This window comes from Spea bombifrons, chromosome 2 (assembly GCF_027358695.1).
Source record: "Spea bombifrons isolate aSpeBom1 chromosome 2, aSpeBom1.2.pri, whole genome shotgun sequence".
Lineage (NCBI taxonomy): Eukaryota > Metazoa > Chordata > Amphibia > Anura > Pelobatidae > Spea > Spea bombifrons.
Genome location: NC_071088.1, coordinates 6,213,170 through 6,234,986, shown reverse-complemented (window position 1 = coordinate 6,234,986; position 21,817 = coordinate 6,213,170). Strand labels below are relative to the sequence as shown.

The following is a 21,817-nucleotide window of genomic DNA, read 5'->3' as shown; positions in this document are numbered from 1 at the left end:
AACTCTATGGTTCCGAATTGCCGACGTATAGCCTTCTGGTTGAGCTTCTGCCCTCGTAAAACCCGGTCGCAGCGGTCAGGAGATGTCCTTCCAGCTCTGCTCTTTGATTTACTGACGTTGGAGCGTCAGCTCTTCGTTACGCCACACGCAGCGACCATCCTTCTCTCCGTGGAGCAGACGTTTCTTTACGAGGATCAGAAACTGGTTGAGGCGACCTGCCCCGGCATCCACTTATCTCGGCCTCCGGGGTTTGACGCTCTCCAAGATTTCCTTCCACACACAAGATGTCTATTGATGTTTCCTGGAGATTTCTGTAGCGCAGTGTGATCCGAGCCTCGTTTCTTCCTAAACTCAATGAATCCTTTCTTAAAGCGCGTGTTGCTTGCACAGATGTAAACGTAATCGCGGTTACGTTGGCTTTAGGATCACTTAACCCTTTGTGAGTTGGAAAGCATTGGGTTTTTTTTTCTTTGAAGGAATAGTTCTGCCTGATTTTATTTCCAGCATTTACCAAATGTAACATTTTCATTACGTACGTCCCCTGAGAAGTGGGGCTTCTCATAATATAAAGAAAAAAGGCTAATGGCACTAGCGGGCATTTGCAAATTTCCTTGTTTTCCATGAAAACCGCTCAGTGACCCCAAACTTTTGAACGTTGTGTGTGTGTGTATAGGTATACAGTATATAGTGTGTGATATACGTTGTGTGTGTGTATAGGTATACAGTATATAGTGTGTGATATACGTTATGTGTGTGTGTCTGTGTGTATAGGTATATAGTATATAGTGTGTGATATATGATATGTGTGTGTCTGTGTGTATAGGTATACAGTATATAGTGTGTGATATACATTATGTGTGTATAGGTATACAGTATATAGTGTGTGATATACGTTATGTGTGTGTGTGTGTGTGTATAGGTATGTAGTGTGTGATATACATTATGTGTGTATAGGTATACAGTATATAGTGTGTGATATACGTTGTGTGTGTGTATAGGTATACAGTATATAGTGTGTGATATACGTTGTGTGTGTCTGTGTGTATAGGTATACAGTATATAGTGTGTGATATACGTTATGTGTGTGTCTGTGTGTATAGGTATATAGTGTGTGATATACGTTATGTGTGTGTATAGGTATACAGTATATAGTGTGTGATATACGTTATGTGTGTGTATAGGTATACAGTATATAGTGTGTGATATACGTTATGTGTGTGTATAGGTATACAGTATATAGTGTGTGATATACGTTGTGTGTGTGTATAGGTATATAGTGTGTGATATACGTTATGCCGCCGCGGGGGTCTCTCTGAGTAGGCCAGCTGCGTACGAGCGTCTCGCTGTATCAGAGAGATGTTGTGATCGGATTGTGACAGGGATCTTCTTTATGAACGACAAAGCCCTACCGAGACAGTAATATACTCCCCCGCACGCTCTCTCTCGCTGGCGCGTGTCTATATATATATATAATATCTATCGCGCCCACGATTCTGGGCTTCACGTGGGATTTCTTAGCAATTTATGGAACTGAGCGAACGCCTGGAAGGGAGGCCCTTCTACTTCCAGCTCACCCACCTCTACCGTCTATATTTCTAAAAACAGACCGCCTCCCCCCCCGTTATGCCTGAAACATGTATTATCTATCTGCTGAAGGCTTGCCGGGTGTAGCCGGGGGGGGGGTGTTGGGGGGTATGTAAGTTTAGGGTACTCTCCAAATACACCTGCGTCCTGTCAGAATTCCAAACAGAATGCATTGTTCTTTAAGGGGTGTGGTTAGGGTGTGGTTAGGGGCGGGGTTATTCCAGGACTTTTTACATGATATTGGGACCGATTGATCTTTAAACTGGAACGCTAATGAGAAAAATTGCTGTCAGTCAGGTGATATTTTCGGCGACTTTCCCGGCTCAAACACCACACTGAGCTGATGCTTTATGGCGATGCTAATGAAGTCCCTTCCTCCATAGACTTTCATTAGTCAGAGCGTCTGAATGGGTGATTAAGATTGAGACACTCCTTTATTTAGCGCAGGCAGTATGATAAGGAATCAGAGGGTTTAGGAAAACACTACTATTATACAGAATGTTACTGTTTTTAATATCAGTATTTTTACCATACAGGCTGTGGGAAGGATGTGCGCAGAATGCCTAATCTGTCACTGGCTGCTTCATTCACTCGCAATTTGTTATTTGGATCAAAGCGACGCACACCGATTGCGGTGGCTTCGTTTAGTGGTGGTTGTTGTAGTGAAACTGCCTTTCGACGTGTCTGCTTGTCAAACATCAAAACATCAATCGAAGCCTCCCTCCCCTTCATTCCTAAATAAAATTAAATCTCGGTGAAACACATGGCGTGATAAAATGACAAGCATTGCGTTTATCTCACACGTGAGCATCGCGGGGGATTCCTGGTATCGGATAAAAATACGTTTTTAAAAATATTGCATTCTTTTCTTTTTTAAAACTGTTTGTAGTTTTTGCCCCATCATATAATGTTTTCAGGCAGCTGAATATCAGCCGTTTGTATGATTCTCGCTCTGTTATCTGAGCCCCAATCTACTAGACAAACCCCCCCGACTCTGGCGAAACAATAGAATGGCTCTGTATTAATCACCCAGACGGACACCCTGACTAATGAAAGTCTATGAAGAAACGGACTCCGTTAGCATCGCCAAAAAGCATCAGCTCAGTGTGGTGTTTGAGCCGGGAAAGTCACCCAAAATATCACATGACTGACAACAATGGGGCTAGGGCCGGAGTGGCCTACCGGGAAATACATTCACCCATTCTCATATGCAGATCTCACTGGTCCGGCCGGGCAACACTGGGGCCTTGTTGATGTCTATGCAGCCCAATGGCCGCCTAATGGTGGGGGGTTATTACTGTATACAGCATGGGGGGTTATTACTGTATACAGCACTGGGGGTTATATTACTGTAAACAGCGCTGGGGGGGTTATTACTGTGTACAGCACTGGGGGTTATATTACTGTATACAGCGCTGGGGATTATATTACTGTATACAGCGCTGGGGATTATTACTGTATACAGCGCTGGGGGGTTATATTACTGTATACAGCGCCGGGGGTTATATTACTGTATACAGCGCCGGGGGTTATATTACTGTATACAGCGCTGGGGGTTATATTACTGTATACAGCGCTGGGGATTATATTACTGTATACAGCGCTGGGGATTATATTACTGTATACAGCGCTGGGGGGTTATATTACTGTATACAGCGCTGGGGATTATATTACTGTATACAGCGCTGGGGTTATATTACTGTATACAGCGCTGGGGGTTATATTACTGTATACAGCGCTGGGGGTTATATTACTGTATACAGCGCTGGGGGTTATATTACTGTATACAGCGCTGGGGGTTATATTACTGTATACAGCGCTGGGGGTTATATTACTGTATACAGTGCTGGGGGGTTATATTACTGTATACAGCGCTGGGGGGTTATATTACTGTATACAGCGCTGGGGGTATATTACTGTATACAGCGCTGGGGGTTATATTACTGTACACAGCGCTGGGGGGTTATATTACTATATACAGCGCTGGGGGGTTATATTACTGTATACAGCGCTGGGGGTTATATTACTGTATACAGCGCTGGGGGTTATTACTGTATACAGCGCTGGGGGTTATATTACTGTATACAGCGCTGGGGGTTATATTACTGTATACAGCGCTGGGGGGTTATATTACTATATACAGCGCTGGGGGGTTATATTACTGTATACAGCGCTGGGGGTTATATTACTGTATACAGCGCTGGGGGTTATATTACTGTATACAGTGCTGGGTTTATGCTGAAGTACTGGGACTACTATTATAATATACAAAATATAACTCAAACACTAAAGATGTAGACGCAGATAATGTGACCTCCCGAGACAGCAGAAGCATTAACTGCCCACGATCTGTATCCGCGGATTCATAAAAGAGACAGTCGGGGTAATAGAGCTGGAATACGAGGCTCTCTATTTCCTTTGGAATACGCAGAACTGATCGTTAACCCTTAAAAGAGTCACACAGCCGCTTGTGGAGCCGCTTGTGACCTCCCTGGCGGAATGAAGGGAGCCCGTGTATTAGGGAGGAATGTTGGAGCGCTGCGGAGGTAGAGCGGCATCCCGGCCGAGGCACTCCAGGAATGCGGTCCGTCTTATTTCCAGCGGATTATAAACCTCACAGCCCTGGAAGCAGAAGTTTGATGCCTGCCAGTTGCCCCAGATTATTTTATTATTTTTTTAATTAGTTTCTGTAGAGGTTTCTTGGAAAATGTTCTCTAAATACTCTTCCTGGAAATAATGATTTAATTATGTAATAATATTGCTTCGCCCTTCATATAATGAAGCGCATAATTTACAGGGAATGTTTATCTGTCATGTGACACAAAAACAGGTACTGGTTATTACATTGGAAACTGAAAAGGCCACACCCACCCTCTTCCCCCTCCCACATCCACACCCACTTCCCCTCCTGCTTGCCACCCTTTTCAAAGCCCCTCCCCCAGAAGGTCTTGGAAGTCGCTAGTTATTGCGGATCGAGGTCTATCGAGGCATTGTGTGGCGGGATGCTGGTAGGAGGTCCCTCTGATGTCAGTGGGCGGTCCCACTGACATAATGGGACACGCACCATTGTAGGAGGGGGATGGGCGGGGCGTGCCACTCCCACACCCCAGAGTTTCTCCGCGGTGACCCGGAGTCTCCGAGCGAAACCCAGAGTGTTCCCAGGAACGCTTTAGACATGAGACCGAGCCTCCGTCGGGAAGACAGTTGGCAGCTATGCATTTATTTCAGAGTAGCGGGAGCCCAAAAGTTCCCGGATATGGTTACCATGGCGATATCTGATCTCCCCGACGGCCCGTTTACACTATGGGGGACTGTGTTGAGCCAGACGCGGAGTGCCAGGATATAATGTCATAAGATGTCATATGCTGTCATATGCTGACGCTCCGCAGAGAAGATGGCTGCTGTGGAGGGGGCAGCTGCGGGTTCTGCCCTGGGTCATGCCTCTGACCCTCAGTATTAGGTGGGTGGGCCCTGGTCTCATGAGCTTACAATCTTAACTCACAATGTTAGAGAGAATACGCGGCCGGTACGTATCTGACTGTAACATACGGTCATCGAAATCACGGCACCGAAGAAACCGTAAGCCATAGAATGTGACGGCAGATCAGAGCCGTTCGGCTGTACAGTCCCTTCCTCCATAGACTTTCATTAGTCAGAGTGTCCAGCAGGGTGATTAACACTGAGCCATTCTAGAGTATGTGTTTAGATTTGACTCAGATAACCGAGCGAGAACTCGTGTGTGTATGTGTATATGTATGTGTATGTGCGTATGTACATACATATTAACCGCTAGATATGGACTAGAAGGATATGGACACACCAGGGAGAGCTCTGAGGAGGGCAGCTGAAATGTGGAGCGGTTTGCGGGATAAACATTATCAGGAGAGGCCGAGAGATCTCGATATATCCGGGTTGGAGGAGAGAAGAGAGAGGGAGGAGCGACATTTAAACATTTAAAGGGATTTAATAAAGTACAGGAGGGAAGTTTTATTCCAGAGGAGAAATGTTTAGAGCAAGAGGCTTTGAAATAATATTAAAGGCTCAGAGGCTTAGATAGAAGATACGTTTTTACTTTACTAAGCGGGTGGTAGATAAGTGGTGCGGCCTCCCAGCAGAAGTGGTAGAGGTTAATACAGCGAGGGGACAGGCATACAGGTCCTGAATTAAAAAGAGACCAACGACTGATTAAGGTCTGAGTCTTTACTCGGGAGCCTAGATTGGCTTTTACATGTGTTTGTATGATGTATGTATGTCTGTCTTATAAATACATGATGTATGTATGACGTATGCATTGAGTAGGGCAGACTAGAGCAGTATTACATGTCACGTTGCACGCCTCGCTCGGTGATGAGCCGTTACTGTGTTCGCCCGGCCGGTAGGAGCTCTGAGTAAGACGTCAGTGATTGCCCCGTGCCGCCGGCCGGGCAGATATGCGCGGTTGTCAGCCCTGGTGGCAGGAGATGGGGGGGGGGAGGTGCTGTCACTTTAAGAAGAACCCCGACCGACCAGAGCGGGCAGTACCTAACGCCCCCTTAGGGGGAGGAGGGGATCAAACGCCTGGGAATAAGGAGGGGGCGGTACCACGCGTCACGGGTGCGGGGGGGTGGTCTAGAGATAGGAGTGGAATGTTCGTGTGGACAGAGAAAGGAAGAGGGAGCGAACGAGGTGGGCGTGGTTATGTATGGGGCGTGGTCTAATGAAATCTGTGCTCGGAGCATGCGAAAGGAGGGAGAGTGTGTAGCCGTGATGGAGGGGCGTGGTTATTTGAAAACTAATCGGGGTAGTGAAGGGAAAGGGGGCGTGTCCAGTGGCTCGCACGAACCTACGCCAAAGATAGGGGAGGAGGAAGGTACCACTTTGAGCAGCCGGAAAGGGGGAGGGCAGTGGAAGAAGAAGGTGGTGGTGTTGGTAAGGGGGGGAAGACAATGGAGCTTCTGTGTGGCTGCGGGAGATTAAAGCTGCCGCCGAGTGCCCTGCACTCCCGGCTGTGAGGAGAGCCTTCGGGGGGAGCCCCGCTTGGCGCGTCACATCGGTAGCCCTCCCCCCGCAGCCCAGATTGCACGGCCGCCCCCCCCCCCGTCCGCTGGGCTCCCGTCCGCTGGGCTCCCGTCCCTGTTGGCGCTGCCCGAGGCGCCTGCCGGTGAGTGACGGTTTGCATGGCGGGGGCGGGCTGAGCGGGCACGGGGAGGAGGCCGAGGCCCCACGCTGCCCTCCGAGCTCGGGCCACGGTGTGTCGAGCTAGCGAGAAAGGTAGCTGAACCGAGCGGGAAATTCCGGGGGGCCCGGCCCTGTCAGGGGCCACATGTCCTGCGAGACGGGCTCCCCAGCGGCCTAGATTGTTCATGTGTTGGCCAGGGTGTCTGAGGGAGCAAGGCCTGGCGATTGGTCACGTTAGGGAACAGGGGGCAAGTGAGGGAGCCGAGCCCGCGTCTGGGGCACATTCGGGAACACGGGCTAAGTGAGGGATCCGGGCCCGCTGCAGGGGGACATTTATCCATACGTGGAAGAGCAGGACCCAGGGCATGGGAATACGGGGTATTCGTAATAGGACACGGGGCACATTGGGGTGCGTGAGGTAAATGGACAAGGGCTCGCTGATAGGGTATGGGGCATGTTAGGGCAGTAAGTGAGGGGCCTTGGAAGTTAGGGTTCGGGCACTTTTAGGTGGCATGGAGTGAGACCGGCCCCTTTACAGGCTGTGGGCACAGTGTGCTGTTAAGTTAGGGACACGGCATAGGGGACATGAGGTAACTGAAGGAGCTGGGCCTCAGGACTTACCCTGCATGGGATAAGTGAGGGAGCCAATCACAACTCCTAAACAGCGTGTTTATATTTATTACAGAGAGACAAATACGGTGACAACACGGATACGTTACACGCATGTTCATGTATGTCATACGCAGGCTTTGCTTTGAATTGTTAAATTTGTTTAGAATGTATGGTGTGTGTATAAGATGTGTTTGTGTATGTGTATATATGTGTACAGAGAGATATAGGTGTCCTGTGTGTTGTCGTTTTTAAGTGCTCCTAAAGCATTATCTTGCGACCGATACTGATGTGCGTACATGCGCGGGGGGGGTTGCTGGTTCTTGTTTAATGGCGAACATCGTTGTGATTTTTACTTTTCTTGCACCACTTAATAAAATAGTAAATGTTGAGGTAGGTGAGGGCTGCTTGTATAAGTATGCGGCCCCGTCATGGCCCACGGCTGTACTCGGTAATAGAGGTATCGGACGTATGTTTTGGTCACTAGCAGTGAGTTAAGGTGTAAGGGGCCGTTGGGCCCCTTGGGTTATGGTCTTTAAGGGCCCCTCATGTAAGCGATGGAGCACATTGGCTCCTGGTAGCAGACTACGGGATTTGTTTGGTATACGATGATGTCACTGCTGTCGGACACGTCGGGACGTATGGCTAAGCTGTAGGTTGCTTGTAACAGGCTATACGGACGGATATGGAGTAGTGGTTAGGTGTCGGGACAGTCCTGTGACAGTTGGTCGTAGGATATATTTGTATGTTTCTCTGTTATGGCGGGCAATGAGCTTCATCAGCAGTGGAAGCGCACCCCTGATGATCACGGGGTAAGTTATCCTCTGCGGTTCATGCTGGGTTAGAATGGTGTTTTTGCCCTGGGGGTGTCACCGGCGTAGGTTGCTGTTGAAGGGGCAGAGCCCTGGTGTTTAGCTAGCGGACCCCATAGGGTCATACAGCCTGTCGTGTGAGCACCCCGGGGGTTTGTGGATATATCAACAGCAGGTTGTGACGTTTCAGGTTAAACGAGGACACGCGCATTAAATATACAGCGCGTGAGTTTAATAGGTCAGGAAATAACTTAGTAGCGTACGTAGGATTAGCAATGCCAGATACCACTCTATGTTGTTAAGGGGTATCATCATGATGATAGTATTGATGAATGCGTTGGGTAAGCTCCCCCACCCCCGCGCTTTCAGTTAATTGCATGTGTGTGTAATGGGATGGCGGGGGGGGGCTATACGGTTGTAAACGTATTGAATAGATTATGTTCGGAAGGCTTCTGTTTGGCTTATGGGCTACGGTGTCCCCGCAGGGCCACTAAATGTCATCAGCCGGCCAGGACACAGTGGATAAGAGGACTGGTAATATTGTATAGGTGCGGCAGGTTATTCTTCTCCGTCGGATGACGGTCAGCAGCTCCCAACATGTAGAACAGAGCCGGCCTCGGCTTGGCGGAGCTGTCATGTGTGCTGCACGTGTGTAGTTTGTGTGTAGATTGTGTTCTGTATGGCTTTGTGACGTACGTGGTGTCTGACTCTGCGCGGAAGGTGCTGTACGTCTGTAACTATATTTAGTTAATATTGCCTTTTTATTTCTATAGCCTCAACAATTTACGTTCAAAGGGTCCGACTAAACTGGAATTGACAGGCTGGCGATGTATTCGGTAACGAGCGCACTGCTTGCCCGCTTACTCTGCTGCTCGCACCCTGCTTGCCCGCTTACTCTGCTGCTCGCACCCTGCTCTGGTGCCTTTCCTTATTGGTGGGAATATCTTAGAGATAATTGGTGTAAAAGTTGGGCACCGGCGGAGGCAGCGATTCCGGGTGAAGGTGATTCACTTCCTGTCCGGCCGCCGGAACCAATCAGATTCTACCAGAGAGGGTAACATGACGAGGTGGGGGCGATTATAGAAGTCAAGATGGCTGCCCCCAGTGGTATATACAGAAAGTGGTTTGCTGATACATATACATTGTTTATTTCTCTTTATAGACACCTTTACTGAGGTTGCTTTAGGTGGCGAGCGGCTATGTGTTGTGAGAGCGACAGATCCTGGCTTATTCAGTAGTTTAGAAAAGATCCCTGCCCCCCTCTGATCTTCACATAGAAGTGGGGCGAGTTATTTGGGAGAACGCCATTGGGACTCCGGTGTTAGTGTAAGTACCGGAGCGGCGTTATTGCCTCGCGTTGGCCACCAATGGGTTAACGTGACGGCCGGCGTCGTTCGCGCAGGGGCTGTGTTCTCTGGTGCGAGGGTTACTTCTACCCGTCTCTATTTACCTGGTGCTCCTTTTTGATGCAGCGAAGGAAAAGAATGATGCAAACGCTTGTAAGACGTCTGTTAAACTCGCTTGTAACCGACACGGCCGAGCGCGGGATTCCCGGAGTATCCGGCCCGCTTAACGCTCCCCGCGGTAAATATCGGTTGGCAGAGTTTCAGGCCCCATTCGGCCCCCGTCTAGTCTACCTGTTTTCCTGCTGTAAAGGCTCAGACCTTAATCAGTCGTTGGTCTCGTCTTAGATTCAGGAGCCGTATGTCTATCCCATGCATGTTTAATCCCCTCGCTGTATTGCCCTCTACCACTTCTGCTGGGCGGCTCTTCTGCTTATGTCTGTTAGTATTGCTGCGCTTGAGTTCCAGGTAGAAAGTTAGAACGCTTGGGTAGTTGTTTCTCACGAACCTTGAAACTCCGTTTATTAGAACTCTGGCTTCCAGATTCTTTTTGCCCAGTTTGTATCGATTTTTGGTTGGACCTCTTTCTTTCTATAATTAAAGAGAAATGTATCCCTTCTCTGGATATTTTGTTTAGCTCTCTTTGTACGAATGCTGTGACTGGACTGTCCGGCAGAAGCCGGGGTGAATACTGGGAGTATTATGCTTGCTTTATAAGATGTTTGCTGTGTCGGTGGGGATGGAAGTAGAAGCGGGTCTGTATGACTTGTTTGTCGATCGGCCAGGACTCCTCTCCGTGTCCTCTGCGACTACAGAGGCTTTCCATACGAAACCCGCCGACAGCAGAAGTAGGTAACAGAGTAAGCAGGTGACACCGAGACGGAATTAGTGTGAGACGGAGGATTTGATGCAAAACAAATTCCCAGAGCGCCCTCATTACATCACAGGCAGCGCCTCGTAGTATGGGGTGAGGGCCGGTAATTGCGTGCTATGAAGGTGATTCAGCGCCCGGTTTATATCGGTCCTCTTCAGATTATGGGCTTGAAACCTTCCTAGAGTCCGGTGTAGCGGAGGACGGTTCGGGGCAATAGAGTAAAAGTGCGAACGATTGTCATGGTAACCAAAGGAATGCTCCTCATAGCTCCGTGCGGCACAGTAATGATCTAGTGAAATGCTTCGCGAAGTGTGGAAGTGGACTTTAGTGATATATATATATATTTATATTTATTATTATATTCTTGTACCTATTTCTCTTCTTTCTCTGTATTATATTAGCTTTTAAGAGTTTGAATGTGAACTTGCAGGCGGCCGATGTAGGACCCGGCTCGACAATCTTTAGGAACTGCCGTTACGCGACCCGTTTACCTGATATAACCCAATATAACACGCTGTTTATTTATTTTGTTGTTTTAGTCATCGGCTAAAGGCTTCTTGTTTTTCTCTCTTTCAGCGTTTGGTGATATTCCCTTTTCCCGAGGCGGTTGGATGGGCTGATAGTCGGCCGGTCGCAGCCACTAGGAAGTCCCGCGTCGCGCACGGCTTGTAAGACCACCGCACCAGGTAATGATGTTTGTCATTGTGTTGTTAGATACATTTCTCAGCGTATTTAGAAAGTCTCATCTCCTTGTCTAAAAGCCCCGGTTCTTTTTCTTTTAAGTATCCCTTTTGAAATGGTGCAATTTGTGTAGCAGGAAAATCATGATCCGTGTAATTTTGTTTGTAAATGCAATTAGTCTCGTCAGCGAAAGGGTGGAGAAATGCTGTAGACATGGACCAATCTACACTACTGTTCAAAAGTTTGGGGTCACATTTTGTCCATTAAAATAATGCGAAATGGATGAGAAATCCAGCACAGACGGGGTTAATGTTGTAAATGACTATTTTTAATGGAATCTCTTCATAGACGTACAGAGGCCCCTTATCACTCCTGTGTTCCAATGGCCCTTTATCACTCCCATCACTCCTGGGTTCCAATGTCCCTTTATCACTCCCATCACTCCTGGGTTCCAATGGCACGCTGTGTTATCTGATCCAAGTTTCAGTTTAAAAATTGAATTGATTGTTAAAAAAAACAAACTCTTTTGCAATTATGTTACCGCCAGAAATCTCCTTGTTTTGCATGAAAACAGCCCAGTGACCCAAAACTTTTGAACGGAGTGTAGTTGAGAAATCCTTCGGTTTATTTTACGCTCAGGAATATGCAGTCTTTGTGTGGGAAGGAGGGGAAGGGGGGCTCCCCTCCCGAAACGAAGAACCTAAAATCTAGTGAAAAGGTTTTATATATATATATATATATATATGTTTTTTTTTTTTTTTTTAAAGAAATAAGTGGGTTTATGTTTTTGCTCCAAGGTCTGATGATTTTTTTTGTTTCATGGGGCAGCATTGTTTTTAGTGGTAAAAAAAAAACAGAATAAAGAGGAGACGGTGTGATGTAAGTGTGAGTCTGCTGTGATGTAAGCTGAGATCGTGTCTCAGATAAGGCATGATGTGAAACGTACAATAAAGCGAGTCTGCGGAGACGTTTCGCTGTAATTGCAGTAACACGGCTGGATTGTGTTAAGCGGTGAATGCACGTGACTACCTTATAGTATTCTGGCACAGAGGGAGCTACACTGGGCTTAGCCAATAGGAGTCTAATTGAGGAAACGCCCATGAGCCTCAGCCAGATCCCTGCTGATACCGTGAGATGTAGTGTGGCTATATGCTGCATTTACACATTTACTATACTTAAAGGGGCTATTCAATTCTTCATTCGTTTGGCTCTTCTAGGACTGCTTAGCGCCGAGGTGTTTCAGTCCGTGAGGGCCGTGCGCTTCAGGGAACTTTGCTTAGATCTTGCTTAGAATCCGTGTACATAGTACCAAACCAGAGCATGTGGCGGCTTCCAAAACAAGCTCTCCAAACACGGCCCTACGGGCATCCGCGATACAGACATAGAATTTGTCAACGGATTCAGCCTGTTTCTCCTGCTCTAAAGACTCCAGACGACACCGACTGGTTAATGTTTAATTCAGTAGCCATATGCATACCCCATGTGTGTGTGAACTCCCTCACTGTATTAGCCTCTACCAATTCTGCTGGGAGGCTGTTCCACTTATCTACCACCCTCTCAGTAAAGTAAAACTTCCTTATGTTGTATCTCAGCCTCTGGTGTTAGATTATGATTTCTTGTTCTTTACTTTGTTAAATCTCTTTATGTATTTAAATGCTTCTCTCCCATCCCCCTCTCTCTTCTCTCCATCCCCTCCGTCTCTCCCCGTTCCCCGCTTTAGTGTCTGCGGCTCGCAGGCTGCTGTGGATTTTTCCCCGTTATATCCGTTGTTTTCGGCTCCCGATAATATAAAATGCTCGAAGCATCACCCGGTGGGCTGTAAGGCTTTCCCAGCGTCGTTATATTACCAAATACTCTTTACCGTAGCATCGCTGGGATTATGAGGATTGAACGAGGCTTTAGAGGGAGCGGGGGCCGCTATGATAAAGCGAATAAAACCTTGCAGTTTATTTCATACGGAAACATTCAGACGCCCCCCCCCCCGGCCCGCTGCGTTTATTTGCCCCGGGCTGCAGGCTGCGCTGGGTGGTAGAAGGCTCGCTGCCGCGCAGGCAAGGACCCTGATGCTTTGGCCGCCGTTCCTGGTAGATATTTGAAAGCCGTCTTGCTTTGCGCTGAGGTTTATTCCGCCCCCACGTCTTACGTTTACCTCATTGATCTGTTGAGTTTATGAGCCGGGGGCTCCATGATATTAAATGGCATTTAACGTCCAATCAAAAACGTACGCTTTATTTCCTGTTTCCTTCCCCTAAATGTTTTTTTTTTTTTTTTTTTTTTTTGCCCCTTTTGAAGGATTGCGTATTAAATGTTGCAAGTTACTCACCCGAAGTGTTCTTCTTATCATGTTTGGATATAGTGTATATCACGTATGTGATATGTGTATTTGTATGTAACAAAAGGTCCCGTATGGCTATAGATACATACGATGGCTTAAAACACGCAGCGTGTTCACAGCGTTCAGACTGTTCCGTGAAACTGCGTTTAGTCGGTTTGTTGGTAAATTTGATTTCTGTTCGGCAAGCGCCAAAATGTACAGGACGTCTCCGCAAGCGTTATGATGTCTCTGAGGTGCCGCTGTCCCTCTCGTGCACTTGGCGCGGCGTCGCTTGAGCCCCGGGGGGTTCTTTTCCCACCCTGACCGAGGCTGTGTAAATCCACAAGATTACAGCACACAAGGTATGAACGGCTTTCCGATTCTAAACCGGATTCAGAGAAAGGAAATAAACGCTCCTCGCGCAGAGAGCTCTTTAAAAATGTCAGTTCTTTCTATCGCGAGGACCTGGGGTTAGAAAGCGTCTCTCGTGGGATATCGCGCGGCATGGAGCAGCGCCGTGTATCTGCGGTATATACCTGCCAGTCGCTGAAAGACGGCTTCATTTCACATCCAGCGATGTAGAGGGAGCCCCGAGGATAATATATCTTATTGTTGTGGGTTGTTTGTTTTTTTTCTCTTATTATTATACAGTTTTTTGGCCCATAATAGTCACCCAAAATATCACATGACTGACAATGGCGGCTCCAGGTCTGCAGATAAAGAGGGAGTTTATTGGAACAAAATTACATAACTAGGCTTTCGTCACCGGCCGTCATTACTGTATACACCGCCTGGGGGGAGGCGGTATATCACTGTATACACCGCCTGGGGGGAGGCGGTATATCACTGTATACAGCGCTGGGGGGGAGGCGGTATATCACTGTATACAGCGCTGGGGGGGAGGCGGTATATCACTGTATACAGCGCTGGGGGGGAGGCGGTATATCACTGTATACAGCGCTGGGGGGGAGGCGGTATATCACTGTATACAGCGCTGGGGGGAGGCGGTATATCACTGTATACAGTGCTGGGGGGGAGGCGGTATATCACTGTATACAGTGCTGGGGGGGAGGCGGTATATCACTGTATACAGCGCTGGGGGGGAGGCGGTATATCACTGTATACCGCGCTGGGGGGAGGCGGTATATCACTGTATACACCGCCTGGGGGGAGGCGGTATATCACTGTATACACCGCCTGGGGGGAGGCGGTATATCACTGTATACAGCGCTGGGGGGGAGGGGGTATATCTCTGTATACAGTGATGGGGGGGAGGTAGTATATCACTGTATACAGTGCTGGGGGGAGGTGGTATATCACTGTATACAGTGATGGGGGGAGGCGGTATATCTCTGTATACAGTGATGGGGGGGAGGTAGTATATCACTGTATACAGTGATGGGGGGAGGCGGTATATCTCTGTATACAGTGATGGGGGGGAGGTGGTATATCACTGTATACAGTGCTGGGGGGAGGTGGTATATCACTGTATACAGTGCTGGGGGGGAGGCGGTATATCACTGTATACAGCGCTGGGGGGAGGCGGTATATCACTGTATACAGCGCTGGGGGGGAGGCGGTATATCACTGTATACAGCGCTGGGGGGGAGGCGGTATATCACTGTATACAGCGCTGGGGGGGGGCGGTATATCACTGTATACAGCGGCGGGGGGGAGGTGGTATATCACTGTATACAGCGCTGGGGGGGAGGCGGTATATCACTGTATATCAGGCGGTATATCACTGTATACAGCGCTGGGGGGAGGCGGTATATCACTGTATACAGTGCTGGGGGGGAGGCGGTATATCACTGTATACAGTGCTGGGGGGAGGCGGTATATCACTGTATACAGCGCTGGGGGGGAGGCGGTATATCACTGTATACCGCGCTGGGGGGAGGCGGTATATCACTGTATACACCGCCTGGGGGGAGGCGGTATATCACTGTATACAGCGCTGGGGGGAGGCGGTATATCACTGTATACAGCGCTGGGGGGAGGCGGTATATCACTGTATACAGCGCTGGGGGGAGGTGGTATATCACTATACAGCGCTGGGGGGAGGCGGTATATCACTGTATACAGCGCTGGGGGGAGGCGGTATATCACTGTATACAGCGCTGGGGGGAGGCGGTATATCACTGTATACAGCGCTGGGGGGGTGGACCTGGTGATTCCTTCTAAGGGGCAAAATAATTGTACTTAGTGACTTCCCGGGCAGTAAACTGTAAGTATTACATTTAACCGATACGCTACTACATGCGCTACAACATATAACATATAACTATAAAATCACCTGTGCCCCACGTCGTGAGAACGGCACCTGAAGGCAAAGCTATTTTATGCTGCTGTTTATAATTTATTACGAAATGTTTTCTTTTTTGTTCATCCGGTAATACCGTCACCGTGTCTCGGCGGCACCGGGTAACCCGGCAAGTGGAAGGACCCGGGCAGCAGCTCTCCGGTCCTGTGGAGCGCATGTTCACCAGGATTAGAGTTGATACGGTTGTTTCCGCTCGCGTCATTTAATGATCTGTCTGATTTTGGTGTAATAACGGGGGTTTCGGTCGTTTTTATTGCAGGAGATGTTGCCGCCGCTCTGCCGGTATCTGTACCGCCGCGCGTAACACGAGATTAAACAAATCACCAACGTGCGCCTTTGTTCTAGTGAACGGAGCCCTAATTAGATGGCTTTATACACCGCATACAGGCCCCGGGGCAGAAATAGGGTTCAAATGACTTGGAAACGGTGCCGCAATAATAATCTTCCCCGTCCCTGAATACCTGCTGCGCGTTCTGGTGATGGCGGCCGGGCGCCCGATTATATTTATATATATATTATAATTTCAGAGGCTGATCGTTACGAATTAGGATTTTAATGGCTATTCGCACGCAATAAACAGGGGGGCTCATTTACCCTAAAAGTGCTTGTGATGGCTGGAGCGTCCCTCTAATCGGGCGTCTGGTGAGCTTCGCGCGGCTCTGCCGCACAGCAGAGGTCAAGCAACATCACCCTCTCGACATTGCTCGCCGCTCCGTTGTTGTCGGCCAACCTGGCTAGCAACGGTTAGCCCTTGTAGCCAGACCTTCTGCCCCCCCCCCCCCGTTTTATCTCCGACGGAGGGCTGGGTGACTTAAATGGCAAAGTAGCTTCATTAGCGAATCTTCCGTGATTAATTATATATCGTCGGGTTTCACGTTCCGCGCCGGTCGCCTCGTGATGTTCAGATGTAGACGTTGGGAGCCAAAGTCTATTGTACCGGGGAGGAATAATACAATAAATGTGAGTGTAAGACTAGGAGGAGGTACGTTACAACACGAGATCCTAATCTAAAATCAGACAGTCAGAGGCTTAGATATAATGAAAAGGTTTTACTTTACTGAGAGGGTAGTAGGTAGGTGGAACAGCCGTCCAGTAGAGGCTAATACAGTGAAGGGATTTAAACATGCATATGGCTCCTGAATCTAGGACGAGACCAACGACTGATTAACGCCGGAGTCTCTACAGCAGGAGAAACGGGCGATTAGACGGGGGCCGGATGGGGCCGATGTGCCGGCAGGTTCCGTTGGCTTTTATATTGCGAATGGTGTGGTTTTGGAATTGTCATCTTGAAAGATTTCTCTGCTGCTTTGCAGGTAATTTGTTCCTCTGTCGCTCGGGCCCTCAGACTATCCTCCAGGATGAGTACTGCTGTCTCGTGAGCCCAGGGACCCGGTGAGTAACGGCTTTCCGAGGCCCGCTCGGGATCAGACGTGTAACGCGGACGCGCTCGCCGGCCCGCGGGCTCCGCGGGGAGAGGAACCGTTTTAATTGTTGGGCATCAGGACTGATAAATAATCCCGCAGCGCGGATCTGACACAATCTGTCCCAGGCAGCGTTTCTTGTAGCGGGTGAAGCGTTTGAGTTAACGAAGCTTCCCGTCGTCTGCGTCCGTGTGACGCTCTGCGTTGGTTCTGATGTCGTCAGCTTAATGGCCGCCAGCGTGACGTCTTCCCGACGTGCTGTACGCCCTGCTGGGATTGGGTTATCGGGGCAGCCGGATCAATGAAAACAAGATGGTCTTCAGATGTCGCTCCAACTTTCATTTCTGCCCAAACCCCCCAGGGTTACTCGCTTACCTGACCTAGAAGCTGCAGCCCTGTTGCTGTAGCTGCCCTTCTCCTCCTCCATGTGTCCGTTTCTTGCAGCTCTTTGCCCGCTTGAAATGAATGGGGGGGGGTGCTTGCTGCTGTTGCCTGTGTGGGGGTCCTGAATAGACCCTCACCCACAACACTTGCCAAGCCAGCCCGGGAGCACACCGGCAGTAAATAGATCGCATGCAGGGATGCATCCCTTGCATTGAAAATAACCTGGCAGCGGGGGAAGGGCAAGTGCAGAACCCCCCCCATGCATTTGCAAAACCTGCAATGCCAACATTTAAAGGGGCCGCGCGGCTTTCATATTCATTAAAGAGCTGATGATGGCTGTGGTGTCCCCTTTAAAGAACATACGATATAATGTTATAAAGTTGGCCCTCGGCCCTCCCGGCCCTGTGTTCTTGTTAAACGCATGTTTGAGTTCATTGTGTTTGGACACCCAGCGCGTTTTACAAAACTATAAAGAACGAAACCAAAACGCCTCGGCAGCGGCGTAAGTTTATTGCCGGAACGGCTCTTCGCCGGTCGGGGGCCGGCGGGCTTCAGCGTCCGCGGTTAGAAAGTTTGCCGCTGTTTGGTTTAACGCGTCCTCTGCCGTCCCAGCGATGCCGGGGCGTGTAACCATCACACTGTATCTTGCGCGCTGCATCGCCTGTTTTTTTGTTTTTCTTTTTGTGCAGAAATATCCAGATCTGTGGGGTTTTATATCTAAAAAAAATGTTTGTTTTTTTTTTTGTTTTTTTTTTTAATCCTTTACGTGGCGGTGTCTGAGAAACATAAGCACGTTTTTCCGTAACCCCGCGACGGTGTCCCCTCTGACCGCGACCCGCAGCGCCCCAGACTCCTCTGGTTTGTCGGGTCGCTAAAGGGCGAGTTTGCAGGGCAGCGCGTTTCGGCTTCTATACATTGTGAAGGGTCGGCCCCGGTGAGCCCCTGCATGCCGACCGTGTATAACGTATGGCGAAATCGGCGATCTCCCTTCAGTCCCCCCACCTGGTGAACCGTACATTATTCGGGCCCAGCTCGGCCCTTCGCGATTGGCAAAACCTACTGGCTCCGGCCCTTCAGAACGAACAATGACCCTTAAAGCACTCCCTTTAGCGAACAAAGTGTTTGTTTCTCCTAAACTTTCGTTATACGAAGATAGCGACTTTAAAACCGTAATAACGATCACTGCAATGTGGACCTACTTTGGGAACAAGTTGATTTTATTCGCTGTGGGTTTTTTTTTATTTCTTATTATTTATTTGCTTGTTTTCATACTAAATATGTTTTTATTTTACATTTTAAGCCGCGCTTGTCGGAAACCCTTGCTCCTGTATGATGAATGTCATTGTTGCTGCGGGGTTTTAATTACTTTTTAATAATTTTTTTTTTTGTTTTTGTCTTTGGTCAGCGCGCCCTGGCGATGCACGGCGTTCCTCCTGCAACGAGCGGCACATGTCCGAAGAATGCTGGAGCTGCAGGAGGGGAGAGCAAACTTCAACAAGAGAGAGCGAATCAAGAAGGAGAAAGACGAGCAAAAGGACAACACTGACAAAAGCACTTCGCAGAAAGCCCTGAAGACCCCGAGCCCCCCAAAGAACTTGGCCAGCCCCCCCGCGTCTGTGACCGTGAGCTCGGGATCTCTGTCAATGCATTCCAGTAACCCCAAAGTGCGCAACTCCCCGTCAGGAAACACACAGAGGTACGGGGGTCTGCGGCTCGGCCCCCCAGAAGCTCCGCTTCGGGGTCCGGGGGAAGCCCTCAGCGCCGGCGTTACTGCTGCTCCTTACTCAACAAATACGAACCTGCGAGTGTTTCATTAAGCTGCCCCCCCTATAATCCCCTCATTAACTTCCTACGGGAGGTATCTTTGGTTAAAAAAAAGATTTTCTCCGGTCCTGGAGGATAATTCCGCGTCGTTTCAGCCAGAACTCGTGTCGAAAGGCTATTGAGGTTGAACGGAGCGGCTGAAGTCGTTGCCCTCCCTCGTTTCTTGTTCACCTGTCCGTCACAGAGGTCTCTTTCTCGTGCTGCGGCCGTCGGCGTAGGTGATACTTTGCCCGCCTGTTGTCGAGCCGTGCGTTGTGATAACAGTGTTTATTTACTCTGAGCAGGACTTGCTGTTTCTCATCTCTGTGTACATAGAAACAGGCTGCTTTATTGACAGAAGCCGCTGCGTTCGGATCTCATGTGATCCAACCAGTCCGGCGCGGGACGGCGGCGGCAGAATCTCGCTCTGCTGTGCAGAACAACAAGCGGTCGGCAAACCTGATTAAAAGCCTCTGCGGAGGCAGCGGAGATATATATACACAAACATATATCTTTATATAAATATATTTAATACACGCACTGATAAACTATTCCCGTATCGGGGCTGTAGGTGACATCATAAGGCACCGGTCTGTGCCGCCTGTCTCCTGCGCCTTTTTATTAAGTCACACGTTTATAATGTTGAATGCGTGACCTAATGCGTCCGAGCTTTTTCTTTGGAAAGCCCGGGGGCCGCAGGGGGCTACCCGTGACTTTACAGTGCGACATGAATCTGTGTTATGGCGGCAACAGGTGAGGACATCTGATCCGGATTAACTGCTCGACAGGGGCGCGAAGCGTTGTAGTTACTCCGTCCATTCCCTGCGTTACACCGCAGTCTCCGGATTATCCGGGGTCGGAGTTGCGTGTGGGGCAGGTGTGTAATAATCTGTTTAGTGAAGAGCGCTGCAGGTTCCCCGATAAACCTCATTTGTTTTATTAAATCAAAGACTGCCATGGAAGCGCCGCGTTAGTCCTGGCTGCGTTATCTGGCCGCTAGACCCCCGTCTAACGCTTTTTTGTTTGTTTTACAGCAGCCCAAAATCTAAGCCGGAGGTTATGGTACATCCTCCTTCCGTGATGTCTCCGTCTGGCAACCCCCAGCTGGACCCGAAATTCTCCAGCCAAGGGAAGCAGGGAAGCTCTACGAGCCAGTCGCAGGCCTCGCCTTGTGACCCAAAGAGTGGCAACCATACCCCCAAACCGCTGCAGGGGCCGGGGGGCAGCATGGGACTCAAGAACGGGGCAGGGAACGGAGCCAAAGGGAAAGGGAAAAGGGAAAGAAGTATTTCTGCTGAATCGTTTGACCAGAGAGACCCAGGAACTCCCACTACAGACTCGGAAATCAAAGGTAAGCGGGCGCTGGGTCTACATTGCTTTAATGTCTGGCCCGTATGTATCAATGGAAGTCGCTGTTTAACTTTTACACTTATTGAGGGTCTTGGCCCCCTTGATTCCAACGACTGAAGCAGCATTGGGAAGAATATGGCTTTGGAATGCTCTAAGTAACGCCAGGAATGTTACCGATGGTTTGTACCAAAGCTGCCTCGCTGCCATTTTTGTATGAGTTCTCTTTTATCTGATCCCCAATCTATTAAACACCCCGACTCCTTATCATACTGCCTGTGGGGAACGATAGAATGGCTCAGTCTCACCGTTTGGACTAATGCCATGAAGTGTTGGTTCGGTGTGTGTGTGTGTATAGCTTGATAACAATGGCAGCTTCCAGGTCTGCAGGAAAGAGGGTTTATTGGAACGAAACAATGAAATAAGATTTCGTCCGTGCCGACCTGCCATGCAGCGCTCGGTTTGATGCTCGGGTGTTTCAGTGGGACTTTAAGTGACGCCAACCCTCCAGGATTCCCCGGAATATTTTAACCATGCGCCAGTATCCTGGAGCCGTAGAAAAATAGTCATCGCGCCTGATCCCGCGTTCTACGTCTGAAGCCTCTCGGGCGCTGGAAACAACGAGGTGGCTGATGTTTATAAAACTCATTTTAATGGCTGTTAAAAACCTGGAAATCCCACGTATATACTCCAGCGTTCAAAAGCTTCTTCGAACTGCGCCAACAAGTAGTCTGCTTTTTACCAAAGAAAACTTTATAGGACATAAAATGTGTTACTGTATGTTCTTATGTTCTATAAGGGGCCGTATCGGCTGCTGCCTGGAGGTATTTGCATGTAGAGTTTTGATTCACGGTTTAGCGGAGTTTGGTTTGTAATCCGGGCCTTCGCTGGAGAAATTTTAGATCAAAGCCACATCTTTCAACACAACGGATGCGAATAAAGCATTAGAAATCTGTGTGTCCCCCCCCCCCATATGTCACATTAACTGCCAATCAGAGCAGCCAATCAGAGCAGAGCTGTCTATGGTATAGAATGCGTTTCTATAAGTTTTCTTGGCTTTTCTTTTTTTCACTACTTGCCTGTTTTTTTCCCATTGTTTACTAATTAAGGATCAATAATGTTGACTCAGATTAAACACGGGGATTACCGACGAGATTATTAATCT

General features: G+C 48.9%; 1 protein-coding gene across 7 annotated transcripts in view; it reads left to right on the top strand.

Annotated features, from left to right (window-relative positions):
- The window catches only part of BCL9 (BCL9 transcription coactivator), a 97,261-nt gene that overhangs the window by 65,543 nt on the left and 9,901 nt on the right, over positions 1-21,817 (top strand). Inside the window, exons 1-5 of one of the 7 annotated variants that reach the window (XM_053455664.1) lie at positions 6,449-6,492; positions 10,956-11,065; positions 17,011-17,089; positions 18,908-19,198; positions 20,340-20,656. In XM_053455664.1, coding sequence (XP_053311639.1) covers positions 18,963-19,198; positions 20,340-20,656 — 553 coding nt within the window. In that variant the 5' untranslated portion in view covers positions 6,449-6,492; positions 10,956-11,065; positions 17,011-17,089; positions 18,908-18,962. The other 6 variants (XM_053455660.1, XM_053455658.1, XM_053455662.1 and 3 more) reach the window with 6 other exon arrangements.